This window comes from Camellia sinensis, chromosome 4 (genome assembly GCF_055761805.1).
Source record: "Camellia sinensis isolate YWXY chromosome 4, ASM5576180v1, whole genome shotgun sequence".
Classification (NCBI taxonomy): domain Eukaryota; kingdom Viridiplantae; phylum Streptophyta; class Magnoliopsida; order Ericales; family Theaceae; genus Camellia; species Camellia sinensis.
The window spans coordinates 64072447-64093664 of record NC_138964.1 but is presented as its reverse complement, the minus strand read 5'-3'; the positions used below and the strand labels follow the sequence as shown (position 1 = coordinate 64093664).

Sequence of the window (21218 nt, the reverse complement as noted above, 5' to 3'; positions counted from 1 at the left end):
CTAGTAACGCCTCGGACTATCATTATCCGGAAATGAAATTCGTAAGTGCTTATGTGTTTATGTGCTTATGTGGAGTGAATTACACTTGTCCATGCATTAGAACGTGAGTGTTTAGTTTCGGCACACCTATGCATGTGCTAACGTTCTGTGTTACCTTTATTAGGATGTTAGGACGAGGAAGAGGTGCTAGGCGTGGTAGACCTGCGAGGCAGGAAATGGTGTAAATGTTTTCAATTGATTACTGCTTTTAATAATCTGTCAGGGGAAAAAAAAAAAAAATCTTACATTACCTTTATGGGGACCTTTTGCTGTAAGCCAAGATGCATTTTTGGGATTCTTCTATCATCTAGCATTTGTTTTTCCAAAACAAAACCACCTTCAATCAAGTGGAAAGGTGCATTTTTTAAAAATCCAAGAATAAATGTAAGATAAAAAGAATGTGTGGAAGTTGAACAATCAAAAAAGTGACATGGAAAAGCAACTTTATTGTTTTGCATTTTCAATTTACATATTATGAAGTATCTAACAATTATACTCAACCATTTCTTTCTAATTGTTTTACATATTATGAAAGCCAAATCTGAACTTTTGCATTCATCTTAGGACATGGAATCTAACAGAGATTCTTTATCCCTTCCCTAAAGTAAGAATGTATCTTTCTAGATAATTTAAGCCTTTAACGTGTAAAAAATAGAAATAAATAAATAAAATAATCTTAAAATCAATAAATAAAATAATCTTAAATCACGAAGTATCTAACAATTATACTCAACCATCACATTAGATCACTCAGGTTTTTGGTTGGGGAAGCATCAAATCCCTAGTTACATCGAATCACAATAGGGAGTAGCTAGAAAGCACACACTAACCTAATCAGAATGCTTCTGGTTGTTAAAGATGCTAATTTTCACATCTAACCTATTCTAAATCGATGCAAATTCTGTTAGGCAACACAGTCTACTCTTGCAACACAAAAGGTAAAGCTACAAAAAAAAAAAAAAAAAAAAAAAAAAAAAAAAAAAAAAAAAGGAAGAAGAAGATAAGATACGACCAATTTATTCGTATATAATTCTTCAACTTTGATTTTTTCTTTTTTTAAACAGAAGTTACCTGTTCAACTTTGATGCTCTTAGCAAGTTGCTTGACTTTAAGACTTGTATATAGAGATTCCAATAATTGACTTGAAGCTTTAACTCCCTCTTAATCAACTACCAACCGCCTCTGCTTTATTGTGAGAATCATGGTAGCAATGATAACACACATACATGGATCTCTTTAAGTTGCCCCTGTTTGGCCATTGAAAAAGCATTTGCCAAACGCCACTTAACATGGCACTTTATTATTTATTTTTTCCGTATTATTAATCTATTTTTAGCAAATTACAGCGGCATATTGCAAAGTGGGTTTGCTATGTTCACACATAATGCTCTATCGGATTATACCCCAATTATCCATTATCCTGATATCTCAAATTATTTTAACTACATCATGAGTTTCTCTAAACATGATAAGATGAGAGAATTGGTGACTGGGGATTTGATCTATGTTTTATCATTATAAGCTAGTTTACATCATCTTTGATTGAACCACCATAGAATTTGCATATGACCTTCCTCTGATGTTGATTTGTAAGAGCAATCCTTCACAACTTTTTTCTTTGAATTCAAATTTGTAGTTAAAAAAATAAATTAAAAAAAACATCTTTTCTTGAAACTTATGGTAAATTAAAAAAATAATTTTTTTATGAAATTAAGAATGAATCAAATCATTAAATCTTAAGAATTATATTTTGTTCAAATTTAGTAAAATTTTAAAAACCATAAAGATTGGATGTGATTGAGATTTGTATAAGTATTTTATAAATTGGTGTTTCCCATTTTGCTGTTATGGATTTTCCATTCAAACTTGGAAGAAATAGAAAATTCCAAGTTGGTGGTATAGTGATGCAGGGCATTTTCATGTAATTGGATCAATTGTCATAATCATCAAACCCACAAAAAAAGTCTTACTTCTCAGGTGATATTGATCTGAGAGATACTTCTCAGGTGATATTGATCTGAAGACAGTGAGTGTTTCTTCAAAATTCGAACTTCCAAATCATTGTTTGCTTATAAAGATTATTTGCTTGTCTTTCACGGTGAGGTTGAAGATGGGTCACACATGCGAACTTCCAAATCATTGTTTGCATTCTTGCAGAAATAGGGTCAGCTATGGCTTAGAAACATCTTAACAGTTTTCTAACATGGATGCTTACACATACAACTTCCTATATAAGTATGATGTCTTTGACATTAAGAGTTTTTTTTAATGATTATTGTGAAATAATATATTCCCAAAAATTCTATTGGTTTTTCTTAAAAAGAAAAAGTAAAGTTGCTTATGATCTTTATCATGTTGGATAGGATGAGGCTTGAAAGATTCCATAATTGTGGGGTTGTCCATTGTCAGGGCTTAGAATTAGAAAAAAGTTGCAGAGATTATTTAGATGTAATCACTTTTTCTTTCATAATTGCTCTTCTGTTTTTACATTTCTGTTCTGTCTGCTTTCTTTTAGTAGATACTGTCTTCTGTCAGATAATTTGTGCTCTTTGCTTCAATCGTAAGTTCTTTAAAGGATGCTCTCATTCCTCTTCCTTCTCCTTTACCTGTTCTAGTTTTAAAGAAATTTTGTATAGAGTGGATTTGTTGAGTATAATGTTCCCCTCTAATGGCTGGTCATATAGCTCAGATCAGAGTTGGCCTTTTGGGCTTTGCTATTCCAAATCTAATTCTTGTACCTATATCAAATTTTAACACTGCTAACTGCACCATTGTGCTGCAGAATATCAGTGACTTTAGCATGGGGTACTCAGAATTTTTTCTTATAATTTTTTTCTTATTAATATAAAATAGCTCCTATGGGGTCAGAATTTTTTCTTATTATTTTTTTCTTATTAATATAAAATAGCTACTATGGCTGGTCATATAGCTTTCCAAATACCATGAATTAGTTACCACTGACCAGAAAGTGAGCTTTCAACTAATTGACCATCCATGTGGATCTACTCTGATCAGCTGTTCTCTCTCTATCTCTCTCTCTCTATTAATTTTTCCCTTGGAATTGAATGTACAAATAATTAGAAAACTGTTTCTTGTTTCTTCTGACTCTCTTTTCCAGGTTCACTAGCAAGAAACTCTATGAGGCTATGTCGCAGGAGTATTAACAACTCAAAGGGTTTTAATTGTTTCAGCAGATCTAGATATATTGGCTAGCAGTTCTACAAAATTTGATAAGGAACTTCCTTTAATATCCTTAGATGGAAAACTTATTGCATATTGGCTACTTTTCTAATAGGTACACTTTTTGTTATATGACATGATTAATAGTTATTAAAATTGTTTGTGTCCTTAACTTATGATTACTTTAGATCCCTTCTCTGGGTTGGACCTGCACTTCTATTTTCAACTGCCACTGCAATCAGCGTGCTTGGGTGGGATGGAAAAGTGAGGACAATTCTTTCCATTAGTATGCCCAATGCAGGTATCATACGTTGTTTCAGTTAGTTAAAATTTTTACTTTCATATTTGAGGTTCCTCAGCATCATGTTATTTTCTCTACTCTTGTTTGATCTATATATCAACAATTGCAACTTTGTACTATACCACTGCTTTTCTGAGCCATCAAGATGAACTTCTGTACAATGCTGTTTGGTTCATTGAATGATCGATTGTTGCTCACAAACCTAACAAAGATAAATCTGAAACAGAAAAGGGGGTTTAGATAAAGAGCTGTCTTGTTGGGCTTCTCGAATCTCTTCTTATTGGATTTGCCACATTGTAACAGAGTTTTGAGCAGAAACTAGACTTATCAGAAATATTGTATCAAATAGCATCCAGGTTTTACTTTCCCCTACTAGTAGGCATGTGTTTTGTCACGTATACAACTCCTTTGGATATTCAACACTTGTTGGATTCTGTTATCCTTTTCATTTCTATTGTTTGGCTTATAAAGATTATTTAAAAAGCACTATCACTGTAGATTATTTCATTAAGAAGCATCCAGTAAACTAAAAGAAAATTAACATAGGAAAGACAGCTTAGAAGAGAATTCAAAATTGATTTGTTCACTTGGGTTTGTTTCTGGAAATTCTTCTGCCATTTCTGTCTGAAAGTAGTAGTCTTGCTGTATTCTTTATTTATTTGTTTTTCTTTTTGGGTCTTTTTGTGTGTGCGCGCGCGTGTGAGAGAGAGTTTTGCTCTGCCTTTTCTAGCATTTTGTGCTCTGCATGGCTGCACTGTGGTCTCTGTGAGCATCTCTTGGTCATTTTGGTTGTGTTTTAGCTCTCTTAATGCCCAGCTAGCTTTGTTTTGGGTCTGTGACATCTAATGTTGTAGACTCTTGGTGTATTTTTTGTGTAACCTTTTTCTATTTTAGCCTCTGAAACATTACTTCTGGAATTCCTTTTTTCCCTTAATTTGTGCAGTAGCCTAGGATTAGAAACACTCAGGTTTATGCAAAATCTCAAACACATTACAGGTTTTTCCTTTAATTTGTGCAGTAGCATATGATAGCATGCTCAAAGTACTGATTGATATATTACACATTTTTATGTGCTTGGGAATAAGTCAATGTGAGTGGAGTAGTGGTGCTAGTTAATGAGGTTTAAAACTAACTTGTACAAGTAATTGCAAGTTCATTTCATAGTTACAGAACTATCTGACACATGCTTGAAGTACTGATATATTGCACATTTTATGTGCTTGAGATTAAGTCAATATAAATAGAGTTGTGGCCTGTGAGTGCTATTCATGGATGATAGGGATTTGAATAGCCTGATGATGTATCACTTTCTTTTCTTTTTGCTGGCGTACAAACATAGGTTACCAGCTCCTCATTCATGTCATATTTTGCATAATATGGCTTATTGCAATAATACATGTGTTAATATGATAGGATTAGAAACACTCAAGTTTAAATCATACAGTTCCATGGCCTAGTCAATTCATGATCTTCAAGAAATATACAAGATGCAATAGGAAGTACAGTTGCATGGACTAGTTAATTCATTCTTTTGGACTAAATATTAGATTAATTGATTTACGATTTGTAGTTATACTTTTTGGATGTTTAATGTAGTATTTTAGAGATTAGTGAATCTTATGATTTGGATACTTTTTTGGTTTGTATGTTTGAGGTTGTTATCAGCTTGATATGATAGAAGTTGAGGATGAAAGTTAATACGCAGGTTGTTTGGTGTATGGATATTAGTTTTTTTTGCTTACTTCATAGTTAGTTTATTCATATACTTTTAGTGGTTTTTGAATTAATTTATGTTTTCATTTTTCAGGTTAGAAATTTCTTGGAGAGATGTAAAATATGGTCAAAGAATTCAAGAACTTAATTTTTCAAACTTTTTCATTTTTTAATATATGGAAGCACAGTTTAAAACTTTTTATTTAATTCTTTTGTATATACTTTTGAACATATTTGACTTTCATTTATGAAATATATGACGTTATTCCATTCAATATGGTTATGATTCAAAGTATAGTATATAGTGTGTATTACATTATTGAAATGTACGTACAAAAATAATATTGATTATTCTTCAAATATGTCGAACTCTTTTTTTATCACACGCATTAACTGTGATGAGAAATGTATATGACGTGTGATTTTATTTCATTATTAATCATAGGTTTTATTAGGTATAAATCACACTTAAAATTTGTAAGCTAAATATTTATTATCACAGGTTTTATTAGTAATTAATTACACTTAAAAGATGTGATCTAAATATTTATTATCAAGGTTTTATTAGTTATTAATCACTTAAAATATGTGATTTAATGTTATTTATCACACTGAAAAGATGTGATCTAAATGTTAATTATCACAGGTTTTATTAGTTTTTAATCATATTTAAAAGATGTGATCTAAATGTCATTAATCACACTTGAAAGGTGTGATTAAAAACATTATTAATCACACTTAAAATGTGTAATTAAAAATGACTCTTTTTAATCACTCTCAAAGATCACTTTGATAAAATTTAAAAAGCGTGATTAAATAGCATAAATCACACAAAAAAAATGTGATCTATATTTGTTTTTGTGGTAGTGTGTGAATCATAAGATTTATTGTAAATTCTATTTCACAATAGATTCACTTATAGATTCGCATCCATCTATGCATGACCGTTGATTCTAACAACTACATGACAAAAGTGGGAACATGAATACATTAAAAACAATTAGGAGATAATATACGTCTGCATGGGTAGGATGATGATTCATTTTTCATTTTATTCTTTCATTACCAAAGTGTAAGGCTAAATAGAAATGGTAATGAACAACCAGCATAAAAAAAAAAATGTGAATGATTCATATCTAATTATATAATCTATACATTGATGTCTATCCTGAGTCTAATCTAAAAGTTCTGAGTCAAGGTAGATTTTGCAAAGTGAATCAGTTTCAAAAGCACATAAATCCAGTTTAAGTTTAGATGAGAAAACACCCACAAATGTAAATCAGTTTCACCAAAGAACAGTGAGCTGATTGTTCCAGACCTAATCACAACAGCATGACAACATACAAAAAACTATACCTGAATGAAGAAATCCATTTGCCTGTCTTATTATTATGGATGATCATAGTTATGTCTTCAAAATTAGCTCCAGTCAGTAAGCCAACAGTGTCATCAATACTGAGAAGAGATTGAAATTTCAAAGATCAGTAAGCCACCAAACTGATTATCAAAGTAACAGATTCCTATGACCACTTCCAGAGTGATATGCAAGTTATTTTTGACGAAAATAAGATTTGATCATATAACATAATTTATATATACTAAAAAGAATTGGTAACTCAAATACTTTATGACTAAAGTGGAAGGGTTGACTAGTAACTAGTAACCATACGTTCTTAACAATTAATTAGTACCTCCATTAAAATGGTGGTAAATTGAAAGAGAAAACCTACCTAGAACCCAGAGCAAATAAGTCGAAGTGCAATTAGAAGTTGAGCATCTACACATTTTTAGCTCATGTTGTGATGATCACTAATATGAATTTTCTTTTCTTTTCTTTTCTTTTCTTTTTTTTTTTTTTTGGTTTTCAGTAAAGTTTAATAATAAATTGTGAACATCTTAACTTAAATTCATAGTATACATGAAATAGAAAAATATTTAAGCTGAAGCCCCTTCAAAAATTATACACCATCTTAGAAGTATCATCACCAGCTTTCTCTTGAGTGTTAATTTGTGATCTCAAAAGAAATGGTAGACTTAAAACCTAATGTAATACCCAAGACATGCATATAACTAATATATGAAGAGGGTAACTTTGTAATTTTAAAAAAATTAGGTTAATAACCTCGTTAGGTTTTACAGTTATTCTTAAAAAATCCAAAGAAGGGGATCTCTTGAGGGTTCCAACAAAAAAAGGTTGAAGAATCAATTCTTGGTACTAGGTCAATCTATTTATTCTTTAAGGTAAGAACTCTAGTACAACCTCTCCTCCCTTCTATTATTTATTGTATTTCAATTTGGGGTTAAATTCCTTTAGGGTTTGGCTAGAACCCACAGATTATGTATGATGTTTGGGTAGTTTTTGGCGATTAACCCGTGAGAAGTGCCTGAGGTAGTAGAGCATGGCAACATTTGTACTTTGCTTGGGTTGGTGCAAGAAGCAAGGAGCCAAGGTGTGTTGTGTGGAATTCATATCACTTGCATCTATATATATATGGCTGGTTGGATATCATAGAAACCATAGTTGAAAAAAAAAAGAAAAAAAAAAAGAAAAAATGAAATAGGAACTTGTGAGAGCCAAAATTTTATAAGTACTAGCTTATTGGGCCTAATCCAAACAAAGTCTTCAATGGGTCCAGCCCAAACAAAGGTCACCCCCCCATCTATATAAAGGGAGGGGCATCCCAAGTGGAAGGGATGTCTGATCTCCCTCCACAAAACACACACCCCTTCTAATATATATATATATATATACTATTTCTTGATTTAAGGATTAACTTCATCATCGGAGTACTCCTGGCCGACAACCCTGGTTGGGTGGCACCGACTATGTTCCTCATTGCAGATCTACAGGGGTGAAGCTCTTCTCTTTGTTGGATCTCTACAACATCCATGTGAGAGGATATTTCATGGTCTCACAATTGGCGCCGTCTGTGGGAACGACTGAATAAGATCAACGAAGAACACAACAAACATGTTCTTGTAAGTACAAATTTAACAACAAATTTGATTTATTTGCTCTCTGAAAATTATTTTAAGATTGGTTCTTGGATTGGATATACATATGTTTATGCTTACAAAATAGAGCTTTTTGTTCACTGTGAATCTTTTGTATCTCCTTTTTCTCTCTCTACAAATGGGTTTCACTTTTCTTGAAGAGAGCATCTTTTCGACATATTAAAGCTGACTGATGAAATTTTCTTGTTAAATCTGTTAAAGCTGTTAGTCGGCACTTTACCAACTTATGCAAGTGCACTTCACACTGTTCATGTTGATTGATGACATTTCATCTTTTCTTAGAATATACATACATATATATCTATACTAACAATTTCTATGGACTTCAAACTTGGGTCTTTACTTTCTCTCTCTAAAAATTGGAAACTAACTTTTATCACCTACCTTTCCATGGAGCACTCTAGTGGTACAATCAATTCGGCTACTAAAATAAATTATATATATATAATGATATTAGAAGTTTGCCAAAAACATTGTTTTCCTTATAACACTTACCTTTTTGCCGAGACCATGATTACGAATTTTATATATATCAGTTTGCAGAGAACACTATTGGGGATTATATATATATATATATATAAATTGCTTAGTCAACATTATTCAAAGATTCAAAAATTACGTAGTCAACACATTATATATATATATATATTAATTCGGCAACTTTATCAAGTTGCTTAGTTAACATTATTCAAAAATTCCCATTTCCTTCATCACATCACTCGGCCAAGCATAAGTTCATCGGCCACCACCTTGTTAAATTCGCGCAACCGTTCGACCATTCCCTTGCCGAGTTCCAATCCGATCAAGAGTTATTACATTGGCACTTCTTGGCCACTTAAGCAGTTTGGGAACCCGCCTTACTCGCCGTTGCCATTGGCCTATCAACTCTTGTTCCTCTGCCTCCACAATTCGGTGATGCCACTCCAATTAAATCATTCGACAATACCAAAATAAAGTCGAAGACCAAATAGTATAAGGAAATATTTTCGGCACAATCAAAGATGAATTACTGATCCAGCGTTCGGTAACCCAAACATACTAGCCCAGCTCGGCACAACCAACACACACTATTCGACAACCACCAACGAACCAACTTACATCCACCGGCCCAATGAACAAGTTGGCAACTTATTGGATTATTCGGCAACTTTTATTTTCATTCACTTTGCATAGTATCACTCATCGGCCTATTATCAACAAAGCTTCAACAACTTATTCAGCAATTTTATTCTCTGCATATTATAACTCGGCTTCGACAACATTTATTCGGCCTATTATCAACAAAGCTTCGACAACTTATTCAGCAATTTTATTCTCTGCATATTATAACTCGGTTTCGACAACATTTATTCGGCCTATTATCAGCAAAGCTTCGACAACTTATCCGGCAATTTTCATTCTCTACATATTATAACTCGGCTTCGACAACATTTATTCGGCCAATTATCAACAAAGCTTCAACAACTTATCCGGCAATTTTCATTCTCTGCATATTATCACTCGGCTTCAATAACATTTATTCGGCCTATTATCAACAGTTTCGACATCCAGCGTATTAGTAACTACAAAGCTACACAATCTTGCTCGTCACTACTCTCTCGGCTTAACACTAGCATCTCGGCTTGTTGAAATCCACATTTAAAAATCTAGCAAATTCGTGTCAACTCAAGGAGTCCAAACCCACCAACTTGAGGAGCCAAGAACTAACCAAAGTTCGCCGGTAGTTGTGAAACGGACCAAATTTTCAAAAAACTAAAATTTTCATAATCGTCGAAACCAAGTTTTGGCCATACCAGTGTGAAGTACACATTAAGCCGAGTCCAACGCAACAAACCGCGTCAAAATCGGAGCTAAAACGAAGTCGTACGGGCTAGGCGAAATTTGCCCAAAAATTCACCTATTTTGTCGAAGAGAACGACCAGAAGTTGGCAAACAAAGAAATTATTGTGTGCATTGCGGCTAAGTTACATCATGTCATAGCCAAACAATCAAGTTCAAATCTATAATGAGCCAAATATGTACACACAGATTTAAGGTGGCAATATGATTAAGTGTTCAACATTTTTCACAAGGAGATGAGTTCAAATCTTCTAGGCAACAACATTGTTTATATTTTTTGCCATGCTACAAGCAATCAAGCCGAGCCGTTACATGCAGAATAAGTCAGAAAAATTATCCAGTGCTTTGCGGAGCCTAATTCTCTCCTGACCTGAGCTGTCGGATCCATTTTAGCTATAATTATGCCATTTGGAGTCCGATTCAAGCAATCGAATAGCCGTTTCCAACTATTTAGAGCCTTCTGAACACATCCGTACGATCTGATTTTGCAAATTCAATACCAAACATTCATAGATGTTATATGCAATGTCACATATTGCAGCTAAAAACAACATTTTTGCCGTCATACCTGGAGTTTGCTCAATGCCGAATTCACCAACTACATCTTATTTGGAGACTCTCTGCCTATCTCCCAGCTCGACTCATTTGTCACCAAATGATGAATTCCTTCCGAATAACAACTTTCACTCCACAGCATTAGACATTCTCGGAACAACAACAATTGTTAGTCTACGTCATCGGCAAAAATCTCATAATTTCTCGAAAACATGGGGGCACGGAATCCGTTTCAAATTTTTATCGGCCTACTCGGCAATTTTGGTCCATGTCCATTTTATTCCTTCGGAATAAAAAATCTTATTCAAAAGCAATGGGGCAAATATACGTTGGACAAGAAACTCAACTTCAATAAATTGGCAACCATTGCCAACCAAGTTCTTAGCAAATCCAACTCCGAAGGGATGCCGACACACCACGAAGCTAAGAAAAATTGCCAACCAAACAATCAGCACAATCACTGACCCAAGTGTAAACGGACACCTATATTTTGACACTAGTTACTCGGCAGTGCATCAATTTTACTCGGCAATATTATTCGGCACCATTATTCATTCAACATTATGTATGATCATTATTCGGCCGTGTATCAACCTTCTTCGGCAAAACAACATTATTGGTCAACTTTATGCATTGTCAAACTTTATGCAGCAACATTGGCCACAGTATTCGGCAACTTTATTCGCCTGACAACATTATTTAGCAAAACAATTGCCCACTGGGACATCAGTCAATTTTCCACTTTTCAATTGGGGCACATCAGACGATCATCATCTCGGCACCTTTGATATGCATGCATACTCGGCCAACTTGGTACAAACATTACAACGACGTTTACTAGAGTTACAAACTCCCACTCCTTTTCACATAGCTTGAAGCAAGCACCCGTTTTGGGGCAATACATTACACACTTGGTAGTCGGCAGTTTGCATATTTTTGCGCGCCGTCATTTTACCAAAGCCAAATCTTTCCTGCAACATAGGGCAATGGGAATCTACATTCCTTCCGACTAACACCTATCATTCGAAAGCAATAGGGCAAGTCTACCTTGGACTAAACGCAAACCGAGAAACCCGATAATTAAATAGTTGGCCCAATATTTACTTGGCAATTCCATACAAGTGGAGCAATATTATTGGTGATTAACACATCCACCTTATTCGGTACAAGATACATTATTCAAAGTCCTTGCCTTATGGGCGCTCGGTCGCCACTTAAAATCAGTAAAAGTCTCCGAGTACAGCGTAATCTTCGCACTCGACACGGAGCGCCATTAGCAAAGGCCTACACCCATGCCTGGGGGTTAGAATACTGCAGCCTACACCTACGTCCGAAGCTTAGAATACCGCGGCCTATACCTATGCCCGGAGGTTAGAATACTGCGGCCTACACCTACGCCCGGAGGTTAGAATATCGCGGCCTACACCTTCACTCGGGGGTTATAATACTGTAGGTCTACACCCTCACCCGGAGGTAATAATACCGTGATTCATTTTTTGGCTGATATATCTACCTTATTTAATCTGTCTTATTTGGTTCAGGCAATCATTTCCGTGCTCGGCATATAGAAATATTTCTAGCTCGGCACGAAAGTCCATATTTGGAAGCAATCTTTGCACTCGACAATATACTACACCTTTGCCCGGGGTTATAATACCACGGCCTACACCCTTACCCAGGGGTTATAATACCGTGGCCCATCGTTATAGAGATAATGTTACTCACTGAGTTTTAGCTCACCCCCCTCATCCTATGATCGACATATATACATTTATACATACATTCAAGACATACTTACATTTATACATACATTCAAGCATACATGCAGTCATTCATTCATACATTTTATTCATTTATCCAAAGTGTTTTTTATCAAAAAACCTAACAGCTATTTGAACAACGTAACTTGGCAAGAAAAAACTTTCATTCCTTCTATTACAGACAATGAAAGTTTTGGGGCAATTGTGGGAGCTAGAATTTTATAGGTACTAGCTTATTGGGCCAAATCCAAACAAAGTCTTCAATGGGTCCAGTCCAAACAAAGGTCACCTCCCCCAATCTATATAAAGGGAGGGGCATCCCAAATGGAAGGGATGTCTAATCTCCCTCCACAAAACACACACCCCTTCGGCAACCCCGGTTGGGTGGCACCGACTATGTTCCTCATTGCAGATTTACAGGGGTGAAGCTCTTCTCTTCGTTGGATCTCTACAACATCCATGTGAGAGGATATTTCATGGTCTCACAGAACTTATGAATGAAATTGCTTAATCAAAATGGTGAGTGTATGGGCATTAATATTAATCGGCAAAGGTGATTGGATTATTATAAGTGGGTATGGGTTAAGGGCGTTTGCAAGACCTGAAGTAGATGGAATAGATGACTGTTGTGGACAATGAACAATCCTAGACTTTGCATGAACACACATTAGGCAATGTTTTCTTTGATAATTATTGGGGAAATTATATATCAGTGTAAATTTAGAAAAATAATTACAGATTAGTAGTCAAAGTTTATGAATATTAATAATTAAAATTATAGATTTTTAATGTATTTATAATTTATTTATTTATTTATAAATACACTGGAGTGTAATCCTTCCATAATTATTTATGTGGTGTTATATTTATTAGGACTATGAGATTGAAGTGGATCGTGGTATTTTGAAGTTAGTTTTGGGATTCTTTTAGCACTTGAGGTAAGTGATCCTCTACCACTGTCAGTGCTTCAGCCTCAATGTTCTACCTGCAAAATGCTTCTTTGAGTGAGATCGAGCCCAATTACTTGACTTGTTTTTTTGTTGATAATAAAAAATATTTTTCATTGATTTTCATTTTCCATTATTCCAAACATGAGAAAATACAAACCACGCAAAAAGTTCCAATCCTAGATCTTCAGTATGGGAAACAATATCTTTACTACTTAATAATAACACACAACATATTCATTTTTAAATCAAAATTAAAATTTATATTTTACAAATTTAATAGCACACTCATCAAGTAGACACACGCTCACTAACATATATATACATTCTAATCTTTAATATTGTATCTGCAACTTCCCAGCATTGTGTAATGCATCAGCTTGACCAAAATTCATCATGGCTCCAAAAAGCTATGTCACTTGGATCAAATTGAAATGTACCGCAACTACATGACACAAATCAAAGATTGTTACAGTTACTGAATTCCCTGAGCATATTGGGTTTGACATGCATGTCACCCAAATATATTTTGAAAACCATGTATATGCTAATTAGATAGCTTCAATTAATGTATGATAACAATGAAAAAAAAATGAAAACACTTTCGGTGTTGCTCAATTTTAATGGGGAAGGATTCTCTCCCATCCACAATTTTACTAGAGGGGTGTTCTTGGGATTTATAGAGTCGCCGCATATCCTATTTTGATAATTTAAAAAAAAAAAAAAGATTCATTATATTCATAACTATATGATTTCATTATATTTGTTTAAAAAAATGAATGACAAGTATAATTTTGAAATTGTCCATTCATGTTTTCAAAGACCAATATGAACAAAATTATATGGATATAAATATGGCGTTAATCTAAATTTTATCCTAAATGATCTACACATTTTTTTTTTTTTTTACAAATTGTACGATTCAAATCATCAAAATAAGATCTATAATGTATCTTACGAACCGATTATCACACTTGTAATTCAATAGCAAATTAGACAAAACTCTTTCCCATATTAATAATAGAAAGCAAAACATAAAAGAGGGCTTGTTTTCTTCAAATATTAAGAGAGACCTATGTAATTTACTCTAAACTGTACAGCCAAAAACATATTTGTTTTATTCATTATTTCAGATCAGAGGTAGAGAGGAATATAAGTGTTTAGTTGTAAAGGGTGAGCTGTCTAGTAAGTGTGAATAAGAAAAAAATAGGGGTTAGTTGTACCATTTAAATTTTCTAAATTCTTAAATTATTTTGTTTACCCATTAGATTAAATTTTCACAATTGCTGATTTGCGGATATCGTATCCAATTAAACCATATGAACAATAAATGGATGCAACTAATAAATTAGGAATGAAGTAAAAAAAACGTGACTATAGTTTACTGTATAATAAAATATGAAAATGTATTGAATTTTAATATATATATATATATATATATATATATATATATATTTGTATTTTTTTTTGTTGTTTGGTGAATTTTTTATTTTGTAAATATTATACTTTTTAAGTGTATCTAAATTAGATATATTTAATAAATAAAAAATTTGCGTAAAATATTTAAAAAAAAATTCACTAAAAAGGGGAAAAAAAAAACTCAATTTTTTAAAAAGTGAATTAAACCAAACAAGGTAAACATATTATTTTTTTATTCATATAACTAATGAATTACTAATAAAAATAAGCTAAGTGTTAACCCACCATAATTAGGAGAGCAGTCATTTTCTTATTCATTATTTGAAGCAGAGAGAAATCTGGGTTTTTGGTTGTCTAAATTGTAAAATTATTTTTTTAACCATTAGATTAGATTTTTAGCATTGATGATTTGGACAAATTGTCTCCCATATGAACTGAAATCATGAACAATAAAGACTAAATAGATGCAATTAATAATATAAAAATGAAGTAGAAAAAGTGACTATAGTTTAGGGTATAAAAGTAAATTTAAAAAGAAAATGAAAAACTATTAAAAAAGTGTCCAAGTCTTGTGCCTTTTGTCAATTGCAGCTATTACAGTCAATAACAAACCTTTATTTTCACTATTCATTTATTACGTCCATGATTTTATTTTTTAATTTTTCGCATGATGATTTCCAATCAAGTGCTTTGTATAAACATCAAAGGAAATAAACTCGCTTTATTATGTATGATACAAATAAACTGCTAAGAAACTAAAAATAGACTAGATAACAACCATAACCAGGCCATAATTTTTCATGATCAAGCAAAAGGATGTAGAAATTCATTGTAATACTTACCAAAGGACACCATTTGATTGGCTATTTTCACCTTCCTCTGTTCTTGTGAGCATGCTTTTTAAATCTCTTTCTGCTTCCATTTCGTTCACCTTCAATGATCCTCACAAGCCATTGAGGTTTTCCTCTAGAGAACATAAGATATCCCATAACAAGTCCCCATACAAGCCCACATATATAACCCGGTAATATGACTTCCCAATTGAATCCACTTGAAGTATTGTCTTCTTGTTGAAACATCAAGGGTGGTGGTTGTGGTGTCCTTGGATTGCATGTATTAAGCAATGGAGGTCCACATAATGCCAAGTTGCCAATGTAGGAATCATTTAAAAATGTATCAAATTGGTTGCCATGTGGTATCGGTCCTATTAGTTGATTCTGCGAAAGGTTCAAGACTTCAAGGGATATCAAATTCCTTAGTTGTTGAGGAATCTCCCCAGTGAATTTGTTGGAAGAGAGATCTAACCATTCAAGCGTTGTCAAATTAGCAAGAGATGCCGGTATACAACCTATAAGGTTGTTGTGGGATAAGTTGAGCCCTCGGATTGAATTCAGCCTTCCAATGATCTCTGGAATCTCACCTTCAAAATTGTTTTTCGATAAATCAATTGCAGTGAAAATGGTTACGACTTTTACCATTTCTATGGTTGATCCTTTGATTACTATAGTCAAACAATAGTAATTACTGTCAGCCATGCTTAAGTATTGCAATTTATAACTGGCTTCGTTGACATTCATCATAGCATTGAAATTATTGAAATAATTTTTCGGCAATGGACCAGTAAAATAATTGTCTGACAAATCCATAACTCGCAAGTTAGGGAAGAGAAATTTGGCTTTGGAAGTTGGCATGTGTCCATGGAATTTGTTAGATCTCAATATTAGAACTTGCAACCACTGTAGTTTTTCCAACCAATATGGAAATTTAGCAGAGAACTTGTTACATCCAAGATCTAGCACTTTTAGCATTTTGCAATTGACTAAAGATTTTGGTACTTCCCCCTCAAATCCATTTCCATAAAGGCTGATAGTTTCAAAGTAATTTCCCTTTACAAATGTATTAGGAATGGTGCCAGAAAAATTATTCTTCCGCAGATCGAGCACAGAGAAATGTGTGCTGAAGTTTCCTAAACATTGTGGAATAGAACCATTAAAGCTATTACTAGACAGGAGAAGAAATTGAAGGGAAACTGCATGACAGAGCATGTCTAGCTCACCACTGAAGTTATTTGATGAAAGAATGAGACTAGTAAGGTTTACGAGTTTGAAGGTTGAACTTGGAAACCTACCATGTAGGTTGTTATTGCTCAAATCAACTACAGTTAAATGAGTGGATTTGAACTCTTTTATATGGCCAGTCAATTTGTTATTACTGAGGTTGAAGTATTCCAATGCTGGCAAGCTGAAGACCCAAGATGGAATTGCACCGTTAATTAAGTTATCACCTAAACTTAACCGCGTTAGATTTGGAAGTCCAATTATTTGTAATGGAACAGGTCCCGCTAGCTGATTATTTGACAAATCTAAGCTAACAAGTGATGTTAGGTTTGCACCCAATGATGGGAATGGACCGCCAAAGTTATTTGAACCAATATATAAATAAAGAAGACTTTTTACATTAGGTAAAAAATCTGCGATTTTACCTTCAAAATTATTACCCCCAACGCCCAAGCCGACGAGATTTCCAAGGTTTGAAAGGGAAGATGGGAGTATGCCAGTGAAATTGTTGTATCCGATGGATAAAACAGTCATTTCTGTAAGGTTTCCAAGCGACGTAGGGATGGATCCATAAAAATTACAACCAGCGGCAACTAACATTTTCAAGGACTTCAAATTCCCAATTGAGTCAGGTAATTTGCCAGAGAAATTAGTGACTAAAAGCGCCAAGTACTGGAGAGGACTGCTCGAGTTTATAAACTCGGGAAAATAACCAGTGAGAGCAGCATTATCAACTATACTCAGCTCATTCAGATGTGGTAAATGGAATATTCCGTCAGGAAATTTTCCAAGCAATCCACACGAAACAAGATCGAGAAGTGTTAAAGAAGTCAGATTGAGCAAGGAATTCGAAACCACTGAAGATATGTTTACATATCTAAGATTAAGTTCTCTTACCTTGGTTAAGTTTTGAACAAGTAATTCAAAACCCAGTTCTTCCAGACTCAAACCATAATTGTAAGAGAGATCAAGCGAGATCAATTTGCTCAGAAAGGAGACTTCTATAGGGACTTTGCCAGAAAAATTAGAGTCAGAGAGATTGAGGTGTGTCAGTTTGGTGAACCGACTAAATTCAGATGAGATTCGAGACATACCAAAGTCATTGAAAGCAAGGTTGAGCCTTTGGAGGTGAGGAAAGTAGTAGAAGATGGTGCTATTGGGGTGGATGGTGCCTTGGAGCCAGCTGCAAGTGAGGTCGAGGCCAATTACTTGACTTGTGTTGTTGTCACACTCGACCCCATCCCATGAGCAACAATCAGAACCCTCCTTCCACGACTCCATCTTTGGGTAAGAATGGATTCCAACAAACTCACAGAAAAGATCACAGACATAATCACAGGCGTCGGAAGCAGATTTATTGAAGGAAAATTGTTGCTTAAATTGGAGCAATGCAGAGGTCTGTTGTTGAGTGCAGAGTTGGGCATGCAAACAAGTAATCTGGAAAAAACAAAGAAATAAAAAGAGGTGAAAGAGTTGATTGTTAGAGGCCATCTTTGCTCCTAGATTCAAAAACAAAGGTTGTAATGCTTGCTGACTGTTAACAGGGGAGAGGCCAAATGCTTTATAGGCAAATGTAGGTGCAATGCAAAGCCTACAAACAAGTAAACTGACTTTGACTAGTCAGTCTTCATTGATGTTTACACAGCTGGACTCCATAACTTTTCACTCGTCAAGGAAGACTTGGCGTTGTAAATGTTGAGCATAGGTGGTGTTTAGTACAGCTTTTGTTATAATATAAAGGTGGGTACATACTAGAATTTTCTTAAAAACAATGTGAATTCAAGTAACATTCTTAAATAAAGACTGCCGTATGTCACTTAATTTTTTTTTCATATTTTTATATCACCGGCCTACGTACATGACAATGTATATCATTTGTTTATATTAATTTCTAATTAATAATTATCTTCAACTAAAGTAATTATTTGTAAGTATTTGACAATACAAAGTCTACTTTATTATAAAAGTGTGACAAATTGTCATGTTTTTTTTTTACTTTTTACGTATTCTGAAATTAGAAAAATTATCCTCTTAAATTTATTAAACATCAATAAAATCACAGACAATCACAGACATCTTTTAAAATTCAAACACCTTCAAACATCAAACACCTTGAAACATTACAATCTACTATCAATCAAACACCATGGATGTTTCAGATCGATAGCCTCATGAAATTTACATGATCCTTAACAGCTGCAGATAAACTATTCTAATTTTTTTAGATGTTGATCTACTCTCCACCATGCTCTTGTCTTCTTCAGAGTTCTATTTGTTCTTCGGGTATGTGTTGTTTTACTGTTCTTTCTCATCTCTATCTCAAACCCTCCTCTTTCTGTTTTTCTTTTATTTATTTATTTATTTATATTATTTATACATCGTTTGGTTTTGATCATACAAAGATATATATATATATATATATATATATATATATCATGTTCTTGTAAAACTATTGATTTTATCTGATTTACCAAAACAATGCAAGTAAATTTTATATTATTACTAGCAGTGGGTGCAAACACGATGAGTTTGCAATTGTAGGTCTAAACTTTTCGATGGTTTGATTAATGAGGAAGATGTTTTAATAATTTCACTACCATGGCCTGTTCAATATTTGTTTCATTCACTACCTTCTTATTTTTTTTTTTTTTTTTTTGATCAGCCAAAAAAGAATTTTATTGATGAATATTCAAGCAACTAGAGAAGATATATCAATAAAGAGGACAAATGCAAAAAGCGTCACAGCAGACCCATGTCATCCCAACAAGGTTGGCACCACGAGGGCTACCCGGTCATATGCTAGCACCCCTTAAATGTTTGTGAGAAACCAACAAACACAGAAAACGGAGAAACAAGTTGAACACACATTCAAATCAAAACTCTATTGTGACCACCCCAACTTTAAATCAAAACTCTACTCCCCAAACACATCCTGATCTGCCTCAGATTGAAAATAAAATCTTGAACCGAAAAGTTGAACACATGTAAGAATGGTTTCATCCACAAAGCAGTCCTAATCTTGATCAACTCACATAGCTTTGTCAGATTCAAATCAAGAAAAATCATGAAAATATATCAAGAAAATAAATATTTTTGCAATGATATACTCATCTGTAAGAGTTTCAGCTTTTAATGTTAAAAATACTTAAAGTTCTCATTATTACTACTCTTTGTTTAATTTTTTTAATCTAACTACAAAAAAAAAAAAAAAAAAAAAAAAAAAAAAATCTAACTACTCTCCTATGCAACAACAAAATTATCAAAATTGTTCATCAAAAAATATTTCTCATATCACTAAAAATCATTAATTCACTTAATAATTTATTTACAAAAAAAAAAAGAATTACAGTATTAATATTGCATAAAAAATTTTAATTATTAATATTGCATACAAAACAAAAAATAAATTTTAAATTAAAATATTAAGATGTATAAAATTTATAATCATCCTTCATTTAAATATTAAGATGTATAAAGTGATAGTTTGAAAGAAGTTTTGTATTACAATTTTGGAACCACGTGAAATAAAATTTATTTTGAGATTTCTACGAAAATAATAGTTTAAAAGAAGTTTAATACTCTAATTTTGGAATCACACGAAAGTGAATTTTTGGGGCTAGCGAATGATTACATTACTATGATGTAATGGAAGTTGCGTATAAATCAATCCAAAAAATTGAAAGGTTTACATTTTTTATTTATTTTTTAATAGAGAGGACATAATTTATAAATAAAGAAAAACAAAATATAAAACGGTAGTAAGATTTAAAAGATTAAATTAATTTTTTATTAGATTTATAAGATGTAATTTGTTAGATTAAATTATTATTTTAAGTGAATTTAAATAAAATTGAAATGAATTTAATTAGATGAATTTATAATTTTGAGTTGAGTCTATCACATTTAATAATTGGTCAAGTTATTGCCACGACGAAGGGCAAGAAGTTTCATATGGTGATTCCATGAAGTTTCTTGTCCAACTAATCCACATATTAATAACTTAAAATTTAACATTGCTTCCTATTCAACTGATTTAAATAAAAATGAAAACTTCTAGCTGTATAGAATTAGTTATAGAATCAGATACAATATTATGGGGAAAAAAAATAGTTTAAATTTTATTTACATTATTTTTACATTTTTCCTTCTCTTTTTTAAATTCTTATCCAAATTTATAATTTAAACCCAAAATATTTAAATATCACCTAATGTAAAAGAGTTATGTCCAATCCTATAATGTTTTAGAGGTGGGATAGTTTTGGTATTACGTTGGGTCCCTAGAAACTTTATTAATGGTTAAATTTTATTAATGCGGATTCAAACAAATGGAATTCCATTAAAAAAAATAATAATAAAAAAATAAAAATAATAATAATAATAATAATAATAATAA

General features: G+C 33.0%; 1 protein-coding gene and 1 long non-coding RNA gene across 2 annotated transcripts; one reads left to right on the top strand and one right to left on the bottom strand.

The window, feature by feature from the left end:
• The first annotated feature begins 1132 nt into the window (after positions 1-1132).
• LOC145824685 (uncharacterized) lies at positions 1133-3692 on the top strand. Its single transcript, XR_014366637.1, has 2 exons — positions 1133-3334; positions 3408-3692. It is a non-coding gene; the product is annotated as an uncharacterized LOC145824685 (long non-coding RNA).
• An 11765-nt stretch (positions 3693-15457) lies between these two features.
• On the bottom strand, positions 15458-18457 carry LOC145824683 (receptor-like protein 9DC3). The gene has a single exon (XM_082925065.1). It carries the CDS (start codon positions 18314-18316, stop codon positions 15638-15640), a length of 2679 nt encoding a protein of 892 aa, XP_082781191.1. The 5' UTR covers positions 18317-18457; the 3' UTR covers positions 15458-15637.
• Positions 18458-21218: the final 2761 nt, after the last annotated feature.